The sequence below is a fragment of the Corvus moneduloides genome, chromosome 1 (assembly GCF_009650955.1).
Source record: "Corvus moneduloides isolate bCorMon1 chromosome 1, bCorMon1.pri, whole genome shotgun sequence".
NCBI lineage: Eukaryota > Metazoa > Chordata > Aves > Passeriformes > Corvidae > Corvus > Corvus moneduloides.
The window spans coordinates 7,065,320-7,086,121 of NC_045476.1; the positions used below are offsets into that span (position 1 = coordinate 7,065,320).

The 20,802-nt window shown below is 43.9% G+C and overlaps 1 protein-coding gene across 2 annotated transcripts in view; it reads left to right on the forward strand.

The window, feature by feature from the left end:
• DPP6 (dipeptidyl peptidase like 6) overlaps window positions 1–20,802 on the forward strand; it is a 540,763-nt gene that overhangs the window by 59,075 nt on the left and 460,886 nt on the right. The window contains exon 1 of one of the 2 annotated variants that reach the window (XM_032098980.1): window positions 1,081–1,322. The exons of the other annotated variant lie outside the window; for it this stretch is intronic. Coding sequence (XP_031954871.1) covers window positions 1,272–1,322 — 51 coding nt within the window. The 5' untranslated portion in view covers window positions 1,081–1,271. Of the gene's footprint in view, window positions 1–1,080; window positions 1,323–20,802 lie in introns of those variants that run through there. 2 annotated transcript variants of the gene reach the window in all.

Here is a 20,802-nt window from a genome sequence, read left to right on the forward strand (position 1 = left end):
AATCGACGGGCACCTAATTCTCCTGAAATGTAATTACTTCTGGTGCATCAGGGAGAGACAAAGAGACCACACTCCACAAGGATTTTTTTTTGTGTGTGCAAGCTGAGATGCAAACCTTTGGGATGGGTGGCAAGGCTCTGTCCCTGGAAAGCTGCACCAGGGCGAGGAGGAACCACATTCTCACAAGGGCAGCAGGATGGCACCGTCTTCCAGCGGCTGCTCCAGCCACCTGTGGGGCAGCGCAGCTGAGGGACTGCAGTGACAGCGATGGGAAACCTCTCACAAGTGCGGGCACCGCTGGAAAGGCACAGAGGCCACGGCCGGGTTCAGCTGCAGCCCGACGCGGGCAATGCCCCTGGCTCTGCATTTTCCCCTGTGGGAGCCGAGCTCCGGCATCCCCCTGCCCGTTCCTGCGCCGTGCGGAGGGGCTCGCCTCGGATCCCGAACCCTGGCGCTGGGACAAGTCCCTGGATCGCCCCATCCCCGACAGCGCCCCGCGGGCTGAGAGCGGGAGGGTCGGGGGGCTGCGGGTCCGGGGCGCAGCCATGGTAACGCGCCGAGCATCCCCCGCTCCCCGCGGCAGCGCCGTGCTATTCCCCACCCTCCTGCACCAGCCGTGGCCTGGCCGGGGCCGCGCCGGCTCAGCCGGTGAACAGTTAACGCCGGAGAGGCGGCTCCTCTCCCCACACCCTCCCCGGTTCCTGTTGTAAAAAGCGTGTGTAACCCCCCGGGAGAGCGGCGAGCCGGGCACAGCCAGCGGAGGGGCAACAGCCCCCCTCTTTTTTATTTATTGTCCCCCACCCTCCCTTTTTCTGCAAGTGGTCTGCGGGGTGGGCTTGGCTCGGCGGGACCGCCCGGGCCCGGGGCGGCGGCCGGGCATGGCCGGGGCGGGGAGCGTGTGTGCGGCTCCCTCCTGCCCACCCACCCCGCCCCGCCGGCTCCCGCAGGGCAAAACCTGGATCCGGGTGGTGACAGAGCTGGGTGCCCCCGCTGCTCTCGCCTCCCCTCTCCTCTGACAGGAGCTGCTTTATTTTTATTACCTTTTTTTTTTTTTTTTTTTTACTTTGGGTCAAAAGGAAAAATACGTATTGAAAGGGTGGGGAAGGAAAAGAGAGAAAGCAGGCACCCTCCCCCTCTGCTGCTCGTAGTCCCCTCCACTCCACACCAAAAAGAGCCATCGCAAGTGCACGCCAGTTCTTCACTAAAGTGATCCAGCCGCTGGATTAAGTAACTCTCGGGGAACAGCACACGCACGCACACACACGGCAAAAATGAAGGAAAAGGCAATGTTTCAAACGGCTAAAATGCAAGGAAACATGATGGTAAGTGGCTGCTGCTGGCGCCTCCAGTGACTGTAAGTGTCGGGGCTCCCTGCTCGGCTCGGCGCTGCCAGACCCCGCTCACCGCCCGCACGGTCGGTGCGGAGCCCCCGCTGCTGGGGCTGGGCTGGCCGGGGGACAGAAGGGGGCTCTTTGCTTGGTGTCCGTGCCCCGCTTGGTGCCTGTCCCCCCACTGGAGGGGGTCACGGGGGATTTGGGGGTGCGGGGGCGTCCCCGTTTGCCGGGGGAGTGGGGCGCAGCGCGGGCGGGGGGCGCGGGGCTCGCTGGGGCACCGCGCCCCGGCACGGCCAACTTCGCCAAGTTGATGACCACGATGTGTGTGCGTGAGCTGGGGGCTGTGGGAGCTGCCTCGCCTTTCCTCCGGCATTACTACTGGAAACATTTGTCTTGATGCCATTAAAAAAAAAAAAACCAACAAAAAACCCCCCACTACTCGGGATGCCTTTTCAATAATCCCCCTCCTCCCTTAAGGAAAAAATAAAAGCATCCAGCTGCTCTGCCGGAAGAAGTGCTGGTTGCCATCTTGTGCTGATGGAAATATATTGGTGTGTTTTGCCTGCTGGCTTGACCCGCTGGGGGCGGCGGGGCTGGGGGTGCGCGGGGCCCCGCATGCGGCGGCTCCGCAGGCGAGAGGAGCTCGCTGCGGTGGGGCGGGGGTGCACCGCAGGCTGGGAGAGGCTTCAGGGCGCTTCGCCTTAAAACCAACTTCTTTCAAATAACCTGAAGCTCGTAAAGGGTACCTGTTGGTCTCCTGTCCCTTCTCTGCTCAAGAAGAGCCCTCCTGTCTGTGTTTTGCCTCCCCTGTGAGGGGAAATGCTAATATTTAATAAGAAAGGTAGTATCTGTTTCTCTCATGCCTTTTGTTCAAGAAGAAGCCAAAGTATTCGCCATCCTTTAATCAAGTTCTGTAGTAAAATGCTTTGCTGGCTTTTTAAGGAAGTGTCTGCTTTTCCAACTCCAATAATATTGCTTTTTCCAGCGGTAGTGTTTAAGAGGAAGGTGCAATGCTATGTGACCTGTGAATTCAAGTAAGGCAACTGAACAGGAACTTCTACAAACATTTTTTTCCAGGAGAATTACACAGCCTGTGTGATTGCAGCGTGCCCCTTTTATTGTGCTTTTTAAATGCCTGGCAAATATCTAGTGCTGGAACTTTTTTTTGTGGGGGGAAATTTAGGCTATTATCTGCTTAAGCTACTCATCCTGATGGTCATTATAGCCTTTGGTTAGGAAGTTCTTGATCAGTAAGAAAAAACAATCAACGAGCTGAGATGACATTGTTTGATTTAAGTACAGGGTGAGACTAATTCACACACACAGAATGTGTAAAATCACAGAATTAATAAAAAACCTCTTGCACATTTTCCTTGCAAGTGTCCAAAGTCAGGGAATGAGGAGCGGGCAGGGATTCCCCCACCGCCACTCAGCGCAGGGCTGAAGCTTCTGCTGGGATTTCTGGCTGGTGCTTCCGAGCGTGGCAAAATGGATCCGCCTTTCCACAGCTCTGCGGGATGAGCAAGGGCTGGGTGATCGATCTGCACACATGGCTCTGTAGCAGGGGCAGTCCACAACTCCAACCTTCAGCCAGAGACAATAGTTTATGCCTCTGACTCAGACAGGAGCAGGATTTGGCCCCTCAGGCTGCTAAGTCACAGTTACTTCTGTCACTTGGGGCAGTCTCCCTGGACTTGAATGCAAGGTTTTCCTTTTGAGAACTCATTTTTGAGACACTGGGAACCAAATTTAAAGACAAAAATTGTTATATTTGATTTTGGTGGGGGAACAGGTGATTTCTTTAGACAATGTCTGTTTCTATGGGCCACACACACCTGGTTTCGGTGTTAATCTGCTCTGTGTTTGCAGCTGGATCTGCAGTTTATTTTAGCAAGAATTAAGTTTAAGTGAATATTTGAGCTTTAAGATACTTGAATAGATTTTATATTTCTTCAAGGTAGTATTTAGCAGACCTAGTCCTGAAAACTGAGGTACACTTTTGATGGAAATTCCAACAAAGTTAAGCCTAGTAGTTTATGCTTTTCCTTAAGCTGTTGTTTAAAAAATAGTAGTTTTGCTTTTATATCACTTTTGTTTCAATTAAAATTAGAATCCTGAACTACTCATGTCAAATCCTGTGCTGTGGATGTCCTCCCTCTCCTACCTGGCAGTGATTGCGACTACTGGCTTGGGGTGTGTGGAATCCCAGGAGTTGCATTACAGTGTGCCCTGCATTAAGTGCCTCAGCAGAATTCAAAAAGCCATTGAAAATTCAAAGCCCACCATGACTATTTTTTTTGTTTGTTTGTTTGTTTTCTGGCAGTTTTGCTGTTGCTTAGAATCCTGACAAGCTTCTAACTATGTATTGATTTTTCTTCTCTTTAAAAATCTCTGTTAAATTGAGCTATTTCATTCCTAAAATGATGTGACAGCAGGTGATAATACTGACACACTGGTCCCTGACCATGCAGTGGACCCTTTTCAAGTGTGGTAATAGCTCATGGAGTCATTACACCTGTGATTTCTTTATTACCTAATTAGACCAGCAAAAAATGAAGCCATTCTTGTGACACTGAGATAAATGTTTTTATCCCTGTAGCAGTATTTTACCAGGGCTTAGTTTGGCTTTTTTTAAACAATAGCATTTACCTGGAAAGGTGCCTATTTTTATTTTACTGCTGTATTTCCCATTCATCATTTGAACCAGGGGAATGCAACTTACAGAAATAGCTCAGGCTCTTACAATGGGCTTTCTCTTAATTCTACATAAATGCTGTAGGAAGTGATTAATATACAGTGGTTTCTCCCAATAAGAATTGACGTATCCTTGAGTTTTCCGGTGTACTTGAAGTTAGTATGCAACAATATGGTATGGAGATAAATGTCTATCACTTTTGGAGATAAATTTAACACACTTGCATTTTATCCTAACTTTAGGTGTGGCTATATAATTTATTTCATTAAAATATTCCAGTCTTTTTCCTTGCACATCCAGTTGTCAGGTCGGGACAATAGTGCCAACTATGCATTTTATTCTACGCTTCCCTGTGTCTCCCCAGGGACTGGTCTATCATGTACACAGGGGTTTTGTTTGTTTGTTTTTAATGGATTTGCAAACAAATGTATCCACAAGAGCTGTTTTGAAGAGCACTTTTACAGTAGTGCCAGATTCTTCTCTTACAAGCACTCTTGCAAATCCCAATTTGTTAGAGGTACAATTGCAACAAGGTTTATAAGGAGCTACTACCTTTGGTTGTGGACAATTAGGTGAGTGGTAACAATGGGCTTGGGGGAATGCAGAGGGGTTTTGAAAGCAAATTAATGTGCTGTGTGTGAGCAGGCTGTTAGTTTGGCACACTTAGTGGTCAGTGGAAGCAGTGAGCACCCTGATCTATCTATGTGTATTAGGGAGAGGGAGGTTGCTGTGAAACTCTTGTTCTGAATTTCACTCTAACCTGCAGGTGCTCGAATGTTTGGAAACTGCCAAGAGAAACCATGGTGGATGTGTCAGATTTCTGCTTTACTCTGATGAAAAATGTATGAATAGGGCAAAAGAGACAGCTTGGGTTCATTGAGAGGATTTGCAGAAGAGTCTGGAGATTTAGATTTTCAGTTTGACCATTTAAATTCCAACTCTCATAGCTACAGTTTTGATGTACATATGAAAAACCCAAATAAAAATAAGCCCAGTGGCAACTGTTATCTCCTCAGAAGTCCGCTAGCACCTCTGAGGCCTCGGAGACCTCAAGGGTACAACTGACATGAAGACTAAGCTACTCTGTCACCCCAGGAGTGCTCCTGCTCTTCCTTGAGAAACACAACTCTGGTACCTCTCAGGAGCAATAAATTCTTACTGAAATAAATAAGACCTTGGTGTTCCATTGTGATTTTCCTTATTTGGCATAATTTACCTACAGGTGTGTTTCTTGCAGTGCTCAATCACATGGCACTGAAACATGGTGAAATTCTTCTCAGCCAAGAATGCAGTTGTCCTAACATGGGCTAAAGAAGCTGTGTAAAGATTAATTTTTCTTGAAACTCCCACACTGAAGTACATGGTGGAGTTTGTGACCCAGTGCAGGTCCCTGCTACTTTAGCCTTCCCTCTGTCTTATATTCAGCTTGACTTAGAAGCCAAATGCAATCCAGATTTTGTGTACTGTTCCTTAGTTGTCTACTACCTCAGCTGAAACACAGGGAGCTCCAGAACTGAAAGCAAGGAAACCGAGGTAGTTCCCAGGTGAGCTGTCATGAGTTCAGCTGGAGTTTAAAGCCAGGCAGGAATTCAATTGCTGATACTACAGCAAGAATTGCAGCAAAAAAATCGTTGGGACTGAGGCTGCTTAGTGAAAGGTGAGTTGTGTTTTGAGGACTGTAACATTCTGGTATCGTTTCTGGGTCAGGCATGAAAGGGAACAAGGGTTCGCTTTTGTAAGGATGATATGTGCAGCAGGCATACAATCCATAGGAGGTGCTGGAATTGCTGCATTGTGGGAAAGCTGTAAGATATGCTGAGGCTGTTCTAATGTCGTGTTGCTAGCTGGTGGAAATTAGGAGCCTTTTTACATTTGAGGTGGGATGGTAGAGAGCTCCACAAGCTTTGCAGGATCCTAATATTGTCCATGCAATATAGTGTGCTTTTAGATACATCCTTACTTAGGGTATAGAGAAATGCAAAGCCTGGAATTATAAGGGATCCACTAAAGCTGCAGGACCTGTGAGAAATACATGGTGCCAAGCTGTCTCAGAATAACTTTGGGAGCCGTGGGAAGCACTCCACATCTCTGGCTTGCTACTTAGTGCTATGAAATTGAAGGAGGACATGTGGTCTGACTTTAATTTTCACTGTCAGAAGGGTTCAAAATCTTGAATTTGATGGTGCTCCTCACACCTGCATCTTTTTCTTCAGTATTCCTCAGCAGCTTCCCTGGTTCCTCTTACTTGCAAGGAAAAAGGTGCACTTTGTGCTAATTTCTCCCTTCCTCCTCTGAGCTGTCTGACTATTCACAGGACAGTCTATCCCCTCCCTCTCTTTCTGTATCTTTTCACTGCTTTGCCAACAGTAAAAGGAGAAGTAGAAGGGACTGTTATGATTTTAGTGAATGACAGCTGAGTGGGTGGCTGTAGAGCCTTGAGCAGCAACAGAGCCACAGAGCTGTCTGTGCAGCTGGGAAGACAGCATTGCATTCATCTCTATTTGAGAGGTTACATTTGTTCATTAATGAAGTCTGGACTTGCTTAAGATAAATACCTAAAATGTAAGTATTGTAGATGTTGATGGCCTGAGGCTTTATTTGATGAGCAGGGTTTTTTTTTCTGTGCTGTGGAATGAATCTTTCAACTGCCAGCAGATACTACACAGCACGTTTCAAGTGTCACTCTTGTATATCTCAGAGGTCTCATTTCTTGGCAGAGCTTTGCACTCTCTCAGTATTGGCCTGACTGACTATGTAAAGGGGAAGGCAATAGAGAATCATGCCCCAAGAACACCTCTGGTTGGTACACAACCCTTACTACCAACAGGCTCTTTAATGCAGATGACAAAGACAAAACAAGATTCAAAGCTGGAAGTTGGAGTCAGAGCATTCCAAACTAGAAGATAAAGTGCCCAGTTTTTACAGGGAAGGTGATGAACTGCTGGAACAGTCTCTGTGGGAGTCTGGTAATTCTTCATTAGAACAAGATGGACATGGGATTCCTCTGACTAAACATTGGCTTCTTCAGTATAGACATTTATATCTAAGTTAGTCAGCCTGGGCTTCCTCTACAAATTAGTCAGTGGAGTCTGATTCATCCCATCCTCCTGTAGATGTGCAAAATGGGCCAGAGTACCTGCACTCTTAAGTGCTAACTTCTCTCCATTGACTCAAGGAATTATGGGGTACAAGCTGAGCCTGCACATATCCAAGTGATGAGTTTGTCTGTTGCTTAAACATAGTCATAGATATTCCAGAGCACCTTAAGTGAAACTAAGAACCCTCTCTAGCCTCTGCTGTTACATCAGACGAAAATTACTCTGCACATCTGCCCAGGGTTTGTCAACTACATCTGCAGTGGCATGTGAAGATAGATGAGCTCCACATTTGGAGCTCTGCTCTTCGCAGGTCCCTGCATGCTTGTGCAGAAGCAGGTCCAGTCTCCCAGCAGCACAGCCCAGCTGTAGCAGGAGAGGAGCTCCATCTCAGCAAGATGCCATGTTGTAGCAGGAATCTCTTGGTCTGTAGTTTGTATAAACTGAGCTGTCCTAGAACATTATAATGCACCCTTGGCTTTAAAATTATTTAACCCAAATGGTTTAATGTCATCACAAGTGCAATATGAGGATTTATTCTTCTAGGTCTGTTTGCTTGTGTGCTGTCTGTACAGTATTGTACTACACAGTGACTCACGTGAGATTAACAAGCAAAGCCCATTTATTAAATTGTTTTATGTACTCTAAATCTCATGTAATCCACTAATGCATAATGCTGTCACTTAGTAACCTTGGCATTCCTTCCCAGTGGAGCATTGCATTTAGCAAGTTCCCATAGTATTCAGTTCTTTTGAAAAGGCTGCAGTTGAGAATGCAATTTTAAAAATAAATCTAAACCCTTAGAGCCTAAATGCTTACAATACACTGAGAACTGGGACCCAGCTGTAGCATGCATTCACCTGTAGATTGCATGGATTTTCTAGCCTCTTAAGGACACTGTAGCAAACAGACCTTGCACTGTAGCATGCAAAGTTTGCATTTGCAGTGTCCTGTTGCCCTTGGAGTGGATTGTCAAGATTATGTCAAAATATTGTTTTTGCAAAAACTGGCTTTGTGCCATCACTTGGATATCTGTGGAGATATTGGTGAGGTCCTGGGACTTCCTGGAGCACCCATGTTGTAATGTTTATGCTGTGCTCTGGGTAGAAGTTTGTGCCTTGCTGGTCGTTTCTGAGCACAAAATTTTTCCTGTGGGTTCTGTATGCCCGGCAATGTCCTCTTCATTGCTACAGAAGGGAAGAGTGGGAACAGAAGCAGTGGAATTGCCTGTGGAATTGCCTTGATCAGGGGGAGAATTATTTTGTGTGTAACTGGATCTGAGTCCAACCCTCAACTGTAAGTAGGTAGTTCCCAAGTTGCACACTTGCAAGGCACAATAAAATTGTTGCAAACTCGGTGCACCTCCAGCAACAAATTTAGGTGGTTTTTTGTGGCAAGGCCTCTTTCATAGTGTGACTCAGTGCTTCTATGAAGTATTCTCACCATCTCATCCCTAATCACTGTGGAATAATGACTTAAGGGGTTATCCTGAGATGCACAGAAATGTCCAATCAAAGCAAGTATGAGAAAACAGACAATTCAAGACAGTGGGATGAGCTGCAGTGGTGAACATTGCATGCCCAGGTCAAGCATTGGATGGTAAACAGAGTGGTCAATGCTCTGGAAAATCCCTCTCAAGTTACAGGGAATACTGGCCAGAAGATTTTGTCAACTCAGGCATGTGTAGACAGACTTGGCATGAATTCCAGTCACGTATTGCATAGCCTCATTCTGTAGTCATTATTCAGCACTTACTCAAGCAAAACTTTTGCCAAACTTAATGGGTTTACTACTCCTGCTGAAATGAGTAAGAATTTTGTTTGAGGCTTAGGTGCTTTCAGATCTGACTCTCGACACATAACCCCACCATGTTCTGTGTCACCAGGGATTTTCAGTAATTTTTAAAAGGTAGCAACAGGGAAATATACTGTAGTTGGCAAAAAAAAAAAAAAAAAAGAAGGCAAACTTCATGGTAGGAAGGCAAGAAGAAGAAGAAAAGCAGAGTAAGGTGGTTAAGACAAGCACTCTGTATTTTTTACTTAATCTTGTTTTATAAGTTGTCCCCCATGGAAAGCCCCATGAGCTCCTCCATCAGCTGTTCCCCAGAGCACGCTGCATGCCTGCGCTTCTGCTTATGTTTGTTTTCACTGATGATGTTAAACTGGAAAACATGCTGAAAATGAAACATTTTTATTTGTTTTTCATTTGGGACTGACGTTATTAAAAACACGGAGAAAAATTGAAATGATAGCTTGGCATGTTTTCTGTAAATACTGAGTAGTTCTTCTGCAGCCTATGATATAACCAAAGTAACCTAGAAATAAGCTTGTATTGCTTTTTTCTAGTGCCTAATTATAAGGATGTAAAAAATATGCTCATAATAATGTCTTCTCATCCAACTGTGAGGGGGCTGAAAGTACCACTTATGAAGATCTAGTTTGTAAAGCAAGTGATTGTAATGCAGGAATATGACTATTCATGAGCTCTGAGTTTATTGACTGTTAAAAACTGGATCTGTGGTCTACATGAAGGATGTATAAAATGCTGTGGGTAGAGCAGTAATTCAGAAAGTAATTGTAGTTCATATCAGTATGACTGAGCCTTTCTTGATCTCACTATTTAGAGTTTTTCTCTGGGAAAAGAAAATATTCTCTGTTGCTTTTATGTTATTCTCTCTGAATTTTATTTCATTTGCATTAAGCATGTTCATCTACATTTGTTAAAAACATTGTTAAGGATGGTCCATTTTGGTTGGATTCAGACATTCTTGTAGGAATCCAAACCTATAAAAGATGCTGGGAATTTTAAAAATAAAATTTGCTCCTCTTTGTTCCAGTGTCTTGGGTTTTACACCTTCTTTTGTTTTTTGTGATTTTTTTTTTTAATAAAGAGAGCATTTCTCACTATCTTCTTACTCAAATTTTAACAGAATTGCAGTCTTGGTAGGGAAAGGAGGCTGTTGGTAATATCTAAGGGTAGCAAATAAGTCCTATGCAACAGCAATTAAAGCAAAAAATCACGTCCTCCAGAGGCGTGCTCCTTGTTATGTTCCCTGTTCAGCAGCGTACTTAAGCACCTGTTTAACATTAATGGTAAGCATATGCTTAAATGTTTCTGCTGACTTGGGAGTTATGAGAAGCCTGCCTTGCACACACAATAGTTGAACAGCCCATTTCCATCTGTGTGTGAGCCCAGAGCATGGTGCTAGCTGAGCACTTTCCAGGTTAATTAGATTCTGTAGTCATCAGCTCTTCTGTGCTCTCTGGCTATTGGGAGCTCTGCTTCAAGTTGTGCATCTTGTGCTGGTAACTGAAACAGAATATTGCACTGTATTTCACCAGTGTGTTCAAACAGAAGCAGAATTGAATGAATTGCAAGTACACCATAAATACAAATTTGGCTCTATATTGCTAGCATGAATATGGTGCATTCTTCAAATGCAGAGTGTCTACCAAGGACTATTTATTCTACAGAGCTACCAATAATGATTATGCTTTCATGAATTATGCATGTATTTGTCCTTAAAACTCACCTGGCTGTGATGTGGAGTGTTTAAGATTTGAAGCTGGCTGTAAGTATAAATTGCAGATATTTTTTCATAAAATATAAAGTCCTTACAAGTTTCTTTGCGATATTAGAGACTGTTGTGCCTGTGTCTACAATAGGAAAAAAAAATTGGAATCAGAAGAATTCTAATTCAGTACAGGAGAAAAAAAGAGAGCTTGATGCTCAAGAGTCTTGCAAGTAAAGGCAAAATTATCTGAAGTCAAAGGTGAGCTATTCATGTATTCAATAAAGCAAGCAAGATGAGATGGAGGCATAGAAATACATCTAAGGAAATTATAAGAGGGTTATTGTAGAAATAAGGGAGTTATTATTTAGCAAATGAAGAAAAGAAAATTTTATCCCACAGAATGCCTAGAAGCAACTTGCCAAAGTGTAAAAATGTAGCAGTGAGCGTCACATTATCTATTCTGGTCTTCTGATGGATTAAAATGAGGAAAAAAAGTACACACATTTAGGGAGATATTGAATAGATGAGGAGGAGTATAATCATTTTACCTGAATTCAGTGGCACAAAATTTAGCTTTCCAGTATTTTCAGAGAGGGGCTGCCTTTGTTTCCTCTGAAGTTTCCCCTGTTTTTGCCATTTATACGGTTCTATCATATTTGAATTTCTGGTTTCTAGAGAGTTCCCTAGTATTTAATTTTCACATTCAGGTATGTTGTTTGTATGGTTTTAGCCTAACCCCTGAAGTTTTTAAAGAGTTAGATGCTAGTGAAACATTGCATGTTAACAGTGCCATCACCAAAACCATTGAGACGAAGTGGGCTAATCTGCAGAATGGTGACAAATGGCCGTAGGGCTCTCCTGAGCTCTCTGCTTCCTGCTGGAGTGAGGAAGACATGTTATGAATAGATGTGACTGCAGAAAGGCAGAACAGTGGAAACACTGGAAGGCTTTGGGCATTTTGCATTTGTGTTAGGGGAAGCTTTCAATCTTCAGTCACAGTTTGAATCCATCCTAAACTGATAGTTATTGATGGCTGCTAACATTCATTGCCTGCTTGCTCATTTTTGGGTGCTGTGGGAGGAACAGAGCCCCAGCTGCAGAAGGAATTGCCGTGAACCACCGTGTGACCACTCAGGCACTCTCTGGAGGTGACTGATATATCCATGTTGCACATCATTTGGCAGGAACCTCCCTTCTCCCAAATGGCTTAATTGTCACTGGAATTGAAATAATTTCCATGGGATTTTTTTAGCTTGAGGAACAGGATTCAGTCATGAAAGATGATTTTGTTCTGTAATGTGTGAATGTGTGTTTGTTCCATGCAGGGGGTGAGGCTACAAGGCTGCCTGAGACAAGGCTAGAGCAGAGTAGGAAGGAGAAGAGATGTGTCCTAAGTGTGCACCATCTCTGTGGGGCACACTCTGGAATGGGCTGTCTTGGTGAACTGTGCCTTTTTCAGGGAGCTAGCAGCACTGCTCGGAAAGCAGCTTGGAATTGCTGCATGTGAAACACAGATGCTCAAATCCTGGTTCCTGGAGTGAAATAAAGAGCAAATTTGTAGTCAGGACACGTGCAGTCTCTGCTTGTGGGTAGAGTCCGTATGTCAAGGAGTCTTGCAGTTGGTGAATTCATGCACAGGCACATCAAGAACTTGCAAATCATAGGATGTGTTGGATTGGAGGATACCAAGTTTAGTTCCCAGTTGTCTCAAGTGTCTTTGTTATTGGTGTATGCTGCAGAAATTCTGCTTGAGGCTAGGAAAGTCCATTGGATCACACAAGCTAAGCCCAGTAAACACATTTACTGTTTGAAAAGTAAATTCATTTATTTCTCTTGTGCCTTGTAAATATGTCAGACTGGCACATCCACTCTGCTGGATTCTGTATCTTGTGCTTTCTCCTTTTGCAGATTCTTGTAGTAAGCTGGTTTTCCTCTCATGTAACTGAATGTGTAGAGACTTGTAGCAGAAATACTAACATTAATATGAATGAAATATAGATGCATATATGTCTCTGTAAACACTGGAAAAAACAGCAAAATAAGTGTGAGAAGAATGTCACACTGATAACAAAGAGCATTATTCCCAGCAATAAAACTGAGGAATATGCTGTACTGTCAATCCCAGAAGGCCTGAGCTCTGACAAAAATCACAGTACAGGCATCTCTCCAGCACAGGACCTCACTTTCTAAGGACACTAAAAGACCACAAGGTACTAGCACACTGTGTGTGTAATCACAGTTCTTTCTCCTGTTATGCCAACAGGGAGCGACACCAGCTGAACAAATGTTTATTTTTTCAGACATACTTCATATAAACTAAATCAGCTTCTGAGCTGCAACCTTACTAATACTTAGGAATGCCTAAGTAGGCAAGATTTGGAGGCAAAGGACTACCTGTTCTCAACTTTTGACTCATAAAATTTATAAAAGATCTGCCAAAAAACTAACTTGTCATTACCAGTCAAGAAAAAACAAGTGTTGTGATGAGAACTTAGTAATTGATACCCCTTGTCCACCATGACACTTGTAAATCGTCTCAGCCAGACTACCTGAACATACATCTTGGTGCACTTGACAGTGTGGTGGATGAACTCAGGGAGAATGAGTGAGTGGATAAAACCAACATATTCAAATTTTCCTGATAAATACAATTTTCTTCCATAAGGTATTGCACTGGAGCTTGTTACACTCATTTCACACATGCTCAGGAACAGATGTCAGTCCTTTGCTGCATGCTAGCAGCAAGGGTCTGTATGTTGTGGTAGGTCACACACGATTTGGGAATGAGGGAAGGTCACACCTCCTGACCTGCCCAACCATGTGATAGCACACTGAAAGATGTGACTGGAAATGATGAGAGCAGGGCGGCTGGGGGCTGTCAAAATCCAGTGATGGAATGCGTTCAAATAATGAAGCCAAGTGCGTTTCCAAATGTCTCAGTCTGTCATGCCTACACCATTACCTTTATCAATCAAATATGTAGCTTCATCAAGAAATGAAATTGTATTTGTTTGACAGGACCTATTTTCCAGAAATCTGTATGGATTAATATTATTTATGTTGCTATCTTTTAGTTCTCTATTAATTGAATCCCATTTCAGCCTTACTACTTTTCCATTCTTAGACAGAGTTCTTCTAAAGGGAGACTAACCAAGCCATATCATTTCTGTGGGTAAATAGGGCATTAATTTGGAAAGGCTGGTTGTAAATGCTGTAAATCATGACAGTAAAACCAGCAAGGGTGAAGAGGAGATGCAGGGAGACACTTTACGATACGAGGTGAAACAGAGCACCATCAGCAAGAAAGTCCATTTGAGATTCTGCGGCATCAGTAAAATGGAGTGTGTGCATCTGTGAGAGGACAAGAGAGTGTGAGGCAGAGAGAATTGTTATTAGTGAAAGTCCTAAACAATGGTATTGTTTGCTACACACTTTGTTGTACATACCTATGAGCAGTAGGAATGTATGCTGAAGGTGTGAGGAGAGGCAAAAATGGTATAGGTGCTTCTGCAGAGAAACAACTTCATGACAAGTAGAAAGGCATTTACAATTAGCTACAGCAAGGACAGACTGGGGTGAGAAGCAAAAGAATAACGATGGAGTTCTGTGTGTGCTGTGCTGGAGTGGTATGTCATGCAATCTGACTGAAAAGCCTGTGCCACATTGCTATGATATGGAGCAACTTCAGAAGTTGTTAATGCAAATGTGTCCTGCCATGGGGAGAAAAGTAAGTCTAGAGATTTGACTATAAACGAAGTAAGGACTAACCTATGGTAATGAAATGCAAAGCATCTGATCAAAATTCAGCATGTTAATCTGAACAGTAAATCTTTTATATGAATGTGTCACTTGAGCCCCATAGTCTACACAGTTTTCCTCTCACAGTGTATGTTGCCCTTGATGTCCATTGTGGTTGCAGAGTGTGGTAACATTTCAGTGTTCCCACTTTGTCCTCCACAGCTTCATGGAGTTAAATGGCTTTAAAAGTTTCCTGACTACTGGAGGCTTCAGGATGCACAAGACAATTTGTTGAACTGTAGGGCCTTTGCATGGGATTGAGAGTGTAGATATTTAACCAGTGGGCATTTGATCTAGTCATAGAAAGTGAAATTTAAAGGAAACCTCATGTTTAAATGCCAACAGGTGCAATGCTCTATGATGAGCAGGGCCACTGTGGTTTCCTCAGTTTATTTCTTTCACGCAGACTCTGAGACATCTCATGGTTTCTGAGGAGAAGCAGTGTCCTGCAATGAATACACTTGGTTTGGCACACAACAAATTTGAATTTAGAGGGAATATGATACTGATTTCCTGTGTGACCTTGGACAAATCTCCTGCTGCTGCCATACACAGGATAGCTGTGTCCCTGCAGGGCAGCCCTACCACCTCCTTCTGTGGGAACCATGTCCCGCCTGGAGCTTCTCGCTGGGCTTTACCTTCATTCCCTGTTTGTAAAATAGGGGTGATAATTCCTTCCATTCCCTTTCCTTCGAAGTTTTGACTGTGGAATTTAAACTCCCATAATATCCATCCGTATTTGTTTGGTACATAAACTGTGTCTTACTGTGTTAAGTGCTTGTCTATAATTAGAATTACATTAAATGATACAAATGTCATTGATCTGTTGAATATACAGAGTTCAATAAGGGATAATAGCAATCTGTAACTCTGTACAATACCTGTTAGGTGACACTTGCAGAACAGGTTTATGCCAAATTACAAAGAAAACTGAGGATAATGTCTTCTATTCATGTCCGTGTTTGGGCTGAGTGAGGGTTTTATTATGAATCTAAGCAGAATTTTCACAGATAGTTTCTGTGCACTAACTTTTTTACTGAATCAGGCAATATCCTAAATTGATAATATTTCAGTTGATGAGAAAATTCTGGCAGATGGTGGAGTCTAGTATAAAATTTTCAGATCAAATATTTGTTTTTCTGTTTTTAGCATTAACCTCATATAGGAATGTTATGATTTTGATAATGCGGTGTTTAGAAAAAGATGAATTAGAGTACTCTGTCAAAGTCTGATATCTGAAAAAAACACTTTGAAATGTAATCCTTGATGGTTGTTTGCTTTTATGTTATATAACTAATATGTGGAAAATTAATTATTTCAGTATTAATGAGAGTTTGATGAGAACTGAAATTTTGTTTATTGGGAAGTTTCAACAGTCTTTGTTTTCATCTTGCTTTGGAAGGAAAACAAATATCGAAATAATTTTTCTGCTAAATGGAGATTTAATTTTCTTTTTCTCACCTCGGTTTTGCTTTTTAGCACATAATTTCCCCATCCATCTACAGCCCATTAATGCTGTTAAAAATGTATTGTAAATTGAATGGACTGAAAAGAGCATATTTAGGCACAAGCTATTATTCTGTTCTTAATTCATCCTTTGCTTATGCAAGACCACAATCTGGATTCACAACCTTTTTAATATTCAACATGGTGTTTCTAGCCTGATTTGACTCCTTTAGGTTGTTGGTAGGGATAAAGTGAGCAGGATTTAGAGTAGAACCCTCTACAGGATGGAAAGTTATTGAGGGATGCCTTGTTTCTGTCTTCATCAGAAAGAGAGCTGCTGTTTGAGATCTGTAATGGGTGTGCATAGCTTTCTTTGTCTTGAGGCCCCCGAAAGCCATTACAGCTTTTAGAATAAGAATGTGATAGCTCCTTTGCAACCATGAATATTCCTTTAAAAAACGTACTTTCAAAGTCACTCATTACCAAGAGTGCCCTGATAAGTACTGCAGGCATCCCTAAAGTCCTTGGCATGTGCCACGGGTTGGTTTCAAGCAGACCATTCTAAGATCTCCAAGCAGGCGAAACTTCCTAACATGCCTGGATGGATCCAAATCCCATCTGAGGTAATCATCTGGAACCAGTAACACCCATTTAGATCTTGGTTCTCCGTGCATATCATATGCATGTTGTGTCTTTCAAGATGAGCACAGAGAGGAAAATGATGTTCAGGGTGAAACCACAGCACATAAAGGCACTCATCATCCTGTTTTCAAGTAGCCAGTCAATGGCAGTGAATCTGGGTCAGGCAGCTGCTCTGAGCACCATGTTCCTGTGAGTAATAGAATATCATCCCAGACCTGCTTGGATAGACCTGCCAGAGCTGCTGTCACGCCCTGACTACATTTAAATTTGACCTTGATCACAGTCCCCACTCTGTTCACTTGTTCTAAATACAGTTTATTCTGTCCTTGTTTGCCTTGTTAAATCTGCTGAGATGTGTGTGTTGGCTTTAGACAAACAGCTCCTAGAGAAATACTCTCTTAGGGTAATCCTTATTTCATAGCAGATTTGCCTGGGTGGTGGGGTGTGGTGCGTGTTTGTGGTGAGAGATCCCAGTGTCCCAGGGTAGCTGGTGGGTGTCTACAAGAATGGTGCCAACGGACCCAAAAAAGAGTCGTGCACAAAAGCTGGCCTGGAGATTTGCTGTTTTTTCATAAAGGAGACCTCTCAAAGTTTATGCTATAAGTCATGTGAGCTCCTTTAGAAGGAAGTAAAAGAAAAAAGAAGAAAAATACTGAAGCATAGCACTCAATCAGTTCTTTGGAGCTAATATGCAAAGGATTAGTGGTTTAAATACTGTTTCAGTTCTTACAGTGTTACTCCTTACATGGACTGTGTGCTTCTGAATCATAGTCCAGCATAACTCTATGAAAACACAAGTAACAAAGTTTTCAGCTGTAGTTATAACCCGGTTGTTTTTCTCCCCAGCATGGCCAATTTAACTTCCACACTCTCTTTTCTTCAGGCCTTTTCTGTGTTGACAAATGTACTGTGGGATGAAAGTCATGCCCTCCTCATGGTTTGTTTCTCTGTACCATTACAGTGCTATGGTATATGTCGGTCATGGGTTTATTTTGCTGGGAGAGGCAGATAGTCTTTTGAACATCACCAGGAGAGAATTTGGATGTTGTACTGCAGTGTTCCTATTTCTTGCTGTTTCTTTTCATTTAGCAATGTGGCCAGGAGCACTTCAGTACATATTTTTGCAAAATGCAGTAGATAAATATTGAATACAGGGCACTAGATTTAGCTGTTGGCAATGTAGGTGAGTATTTCTGTACACCCTATCATGAAGTTTGGATACCAACTGCTATTGAGACTGAAGCGATGGGGCTTTTTTAAAAATCAGAACTGATACTTCATCATAAAGCTGCAGTGCATAAGGACCTTGTATTTCTAGCCATGCAGTCTGCAGTCTTCTCTGTTGTAATGACAAGAATTCCTGGCTATTACTGGACTGACCCAAATAGACTAAAGGATGGTTTGTTGCGGAGAAGGTTTTTGTTTCCTTTAGATTTAGTCTGCCCCGGCACTGCACAGCAGAGACTCATGAGGCTGTGAGTATAGTAGTGTGATCTATAAAGGACCCTGATTATCACTTTCATAAATGACTCTGAATTTTCTGACCAAATTACCAATGAAGTGAAAGGCATTGAACAAGATTTTTAATTATAACGAATGGAATCTGTGCTTTCTAATCAGATTGTTGTATGGGTGGCTATTATTCCTTGCTAAAAGTTAGAGCAATTAAACTTCAGACAGTCATTGGGCAGATTATATAAAAGAATCACTTCATTTGAAGGTTTGGGTGTTGGTTTGGATTTTTTAATTACTGTCTCTAGTGGAAACTCACAGTATATTGATTTTTCAAACCTGCATAGAGGTGAAGTATTAATACGTGTGCCAAAACAGCTACTACAGGTGTTACTGTTATAGACTTGCAAACTTGAACAAAATTAATGTTGTGTCTTGATTTTGTGAGACAGTAAAAGTAGTGGGGATTTCAATTATTTTTTTCATCTTAGTGTGTCTTTCTGGGTCTAAATTTTCTATCTACCTGTGAGATGACAATACCATGTCCTTTCTCCTTTTCATATACATCAAAGCTGACTGCTTGCCTGTCAGACAAGTGTGGAGGGGGTATCTATTTTGCCTGTTTTGGAGACTAGGGTATTGTGGACCAATACTGAGGGTAGATGTGGTCTCTTGGTTCAGTCTGCAGCTGGCTACTGATGCAGTATGATCCTGCTTTGAAGAATAAGGTATATTGCTCCTTTGTAACATATTTGTGGCAGGGATTTGCAGCTACTGTGGTGCAAAAAAAATCTGTATTTCTGCAAATTCTTTCTAATGGGCCTCATTGTATCTGTGTTCAGCCATTTGTGAAGTGGGCAACTTAACATTTGTCTGCCACATGGGAGTATTGTTCAGCTTGGTGAGGAGTAACTTAAAAACCATTTAAAGATCCTTGGATAACAGACACTATAAAAAATACTGATTCTTTGCACTATTTCACTGCTCTCCTTGTCCATTTTAAGTCCAGCTGTGCACTTACACCAAGATGTTAACACTCTGCTCCTGTACAAAAGTAGGTTTGCTGACCCTTTTTGTGGAGAAGTAATATTTGTATGCACCACGCATGAACAAAAAATGCCTTTAGAATTTAAGAATAAAGCCACCTAATCCTGAGTATCTTTAACTGGCAGCAGGGCACACCAGGAAGGTGCTTCTACATCCAGGTGGAATATTACAAATATTCATCCTCAGTCTTTACTTACAGAAGCAAGGAAGAAACCTGGGGCTGTAGTTCACTTGCGGTTCCCTTCAGGCCTTGAACATTTGGAATCACAGAAGCAACTCATTACTTAAGTGAGCTTTGAGTGATAAGCTTTGAAGGATGAGCATCCTTTTTAAAGGATAATAGTTGCTGCTTGGTCGAACGTTTTCCAAAAGCCTTGATGAGATTTGAATGCTGGGTTCTCCGGAAATAGAATAATCCTCCAAGTGGCCTGGAAAAGCCCAGCCTGAACACTACACTTTCAGAACGACCTGTGCTGTGCTACCTTACCCGCCGGATCTGGGTTCAAAGGCATTTCTTTGGATGGGCTTTTGGCGAGGCTTAAAATCCTGTGGGAGGAAGTGGCCGCTGTCCGCAGGGCTGGCTGGGCGCTGTCCGCAGGGCTGGGCGCTGACCGCGGGGCTGGCTGGGCGCTGACCGCGGGGCTGGGCGCTGTCCGCGGGGCTGGGCGCTGTCCGCGGGGCTGGGCGCTGTCCGTGGGGCTGGGCGCTGTCCGTGGGGCTGGGCGCTGACCGCGGTGCTGGGCGCTGACCGCGGTGCTGGGCGCTGTCCGCGGTGCTGGGCGCTGTCCGCGGTGCTGGCTGGGCGCTGTCCGCGGGGCTGGGCGCTGTCCGCGGGGCTGGGCGCTGTCCGCGGGGCTGGGCGCTGACCGCGGGGCTGGGCGCTGTCCGTGGGGCTGGGCGCTGTCCGTGGGGCTGGGCGCTGTCCGCGGTGCTGGGCGCTGTCCGCGGGGCTGGGCGCTGACCGCGGTGCTGGGCGCTGTCCGCGGGGCTGGGCGCTGTCCGCGGTGCTGGGCGCTGTCCGCGGGGCTGGGCGCTGACCGCGGTGCTGGGCGCTGTCCGCGGGGCTGGGCGCTGACCGCGGTGCTGGGCGCTGTCCGTGGGGCTGGGCGCTGCCCAACTCCGGCGGCGAGGAAGGCTGAGGGTGTGCTCAGCACATCGCTGTGCCAGTGCCTGCCCCCCTCCCCGAGTTTGTAGCCAAAAAACCTCAGCCCTCTTCTTGAGAGCAGACGGGTATTCATTTGACCATCTGATTCATTTGATTGTAGTGGAATCCTGTGTGCAAAGAACTGTGTGGAGGCTTGCTCCAAAAGTATCACAAGAATGGCATCGTCTTAAAATATGGCCACAATTAGCCATACAGGAGCCAGGATGAAAACACAGCACTGCTATTCTCTGCCTTGTTCTGTACCAGCGTGTTGCAAATGAGGGGGGGCATTTATACAAGACCACCTGCCTCTTCATATTTCTGTTTGGTCACTGTCAGAGACTATTTACTTTGGAATCTTCAGCAAAGTTCATCTGAGAAGTTGTGGATGTTCTATCCCTGGAAGTGTTCAAGAGAAGGTTGGATGGATCTCTGAGCAACCCGGTCTAGTGCAAAGTATCCCTCCACATAGAAGGAAGGTTGGAACGAGATGATCTTTAAGGTCCATTCCAACCCAAGCTACTCTATGATTCTATAAATTAACTAAAAAGTTGTCAGTTAGCTATTTAAGCCACAGAGAACTCTCATTCAGAATTAAAGTAGCCTCCATAAGTGGATTAAGCCAAATTAAATTA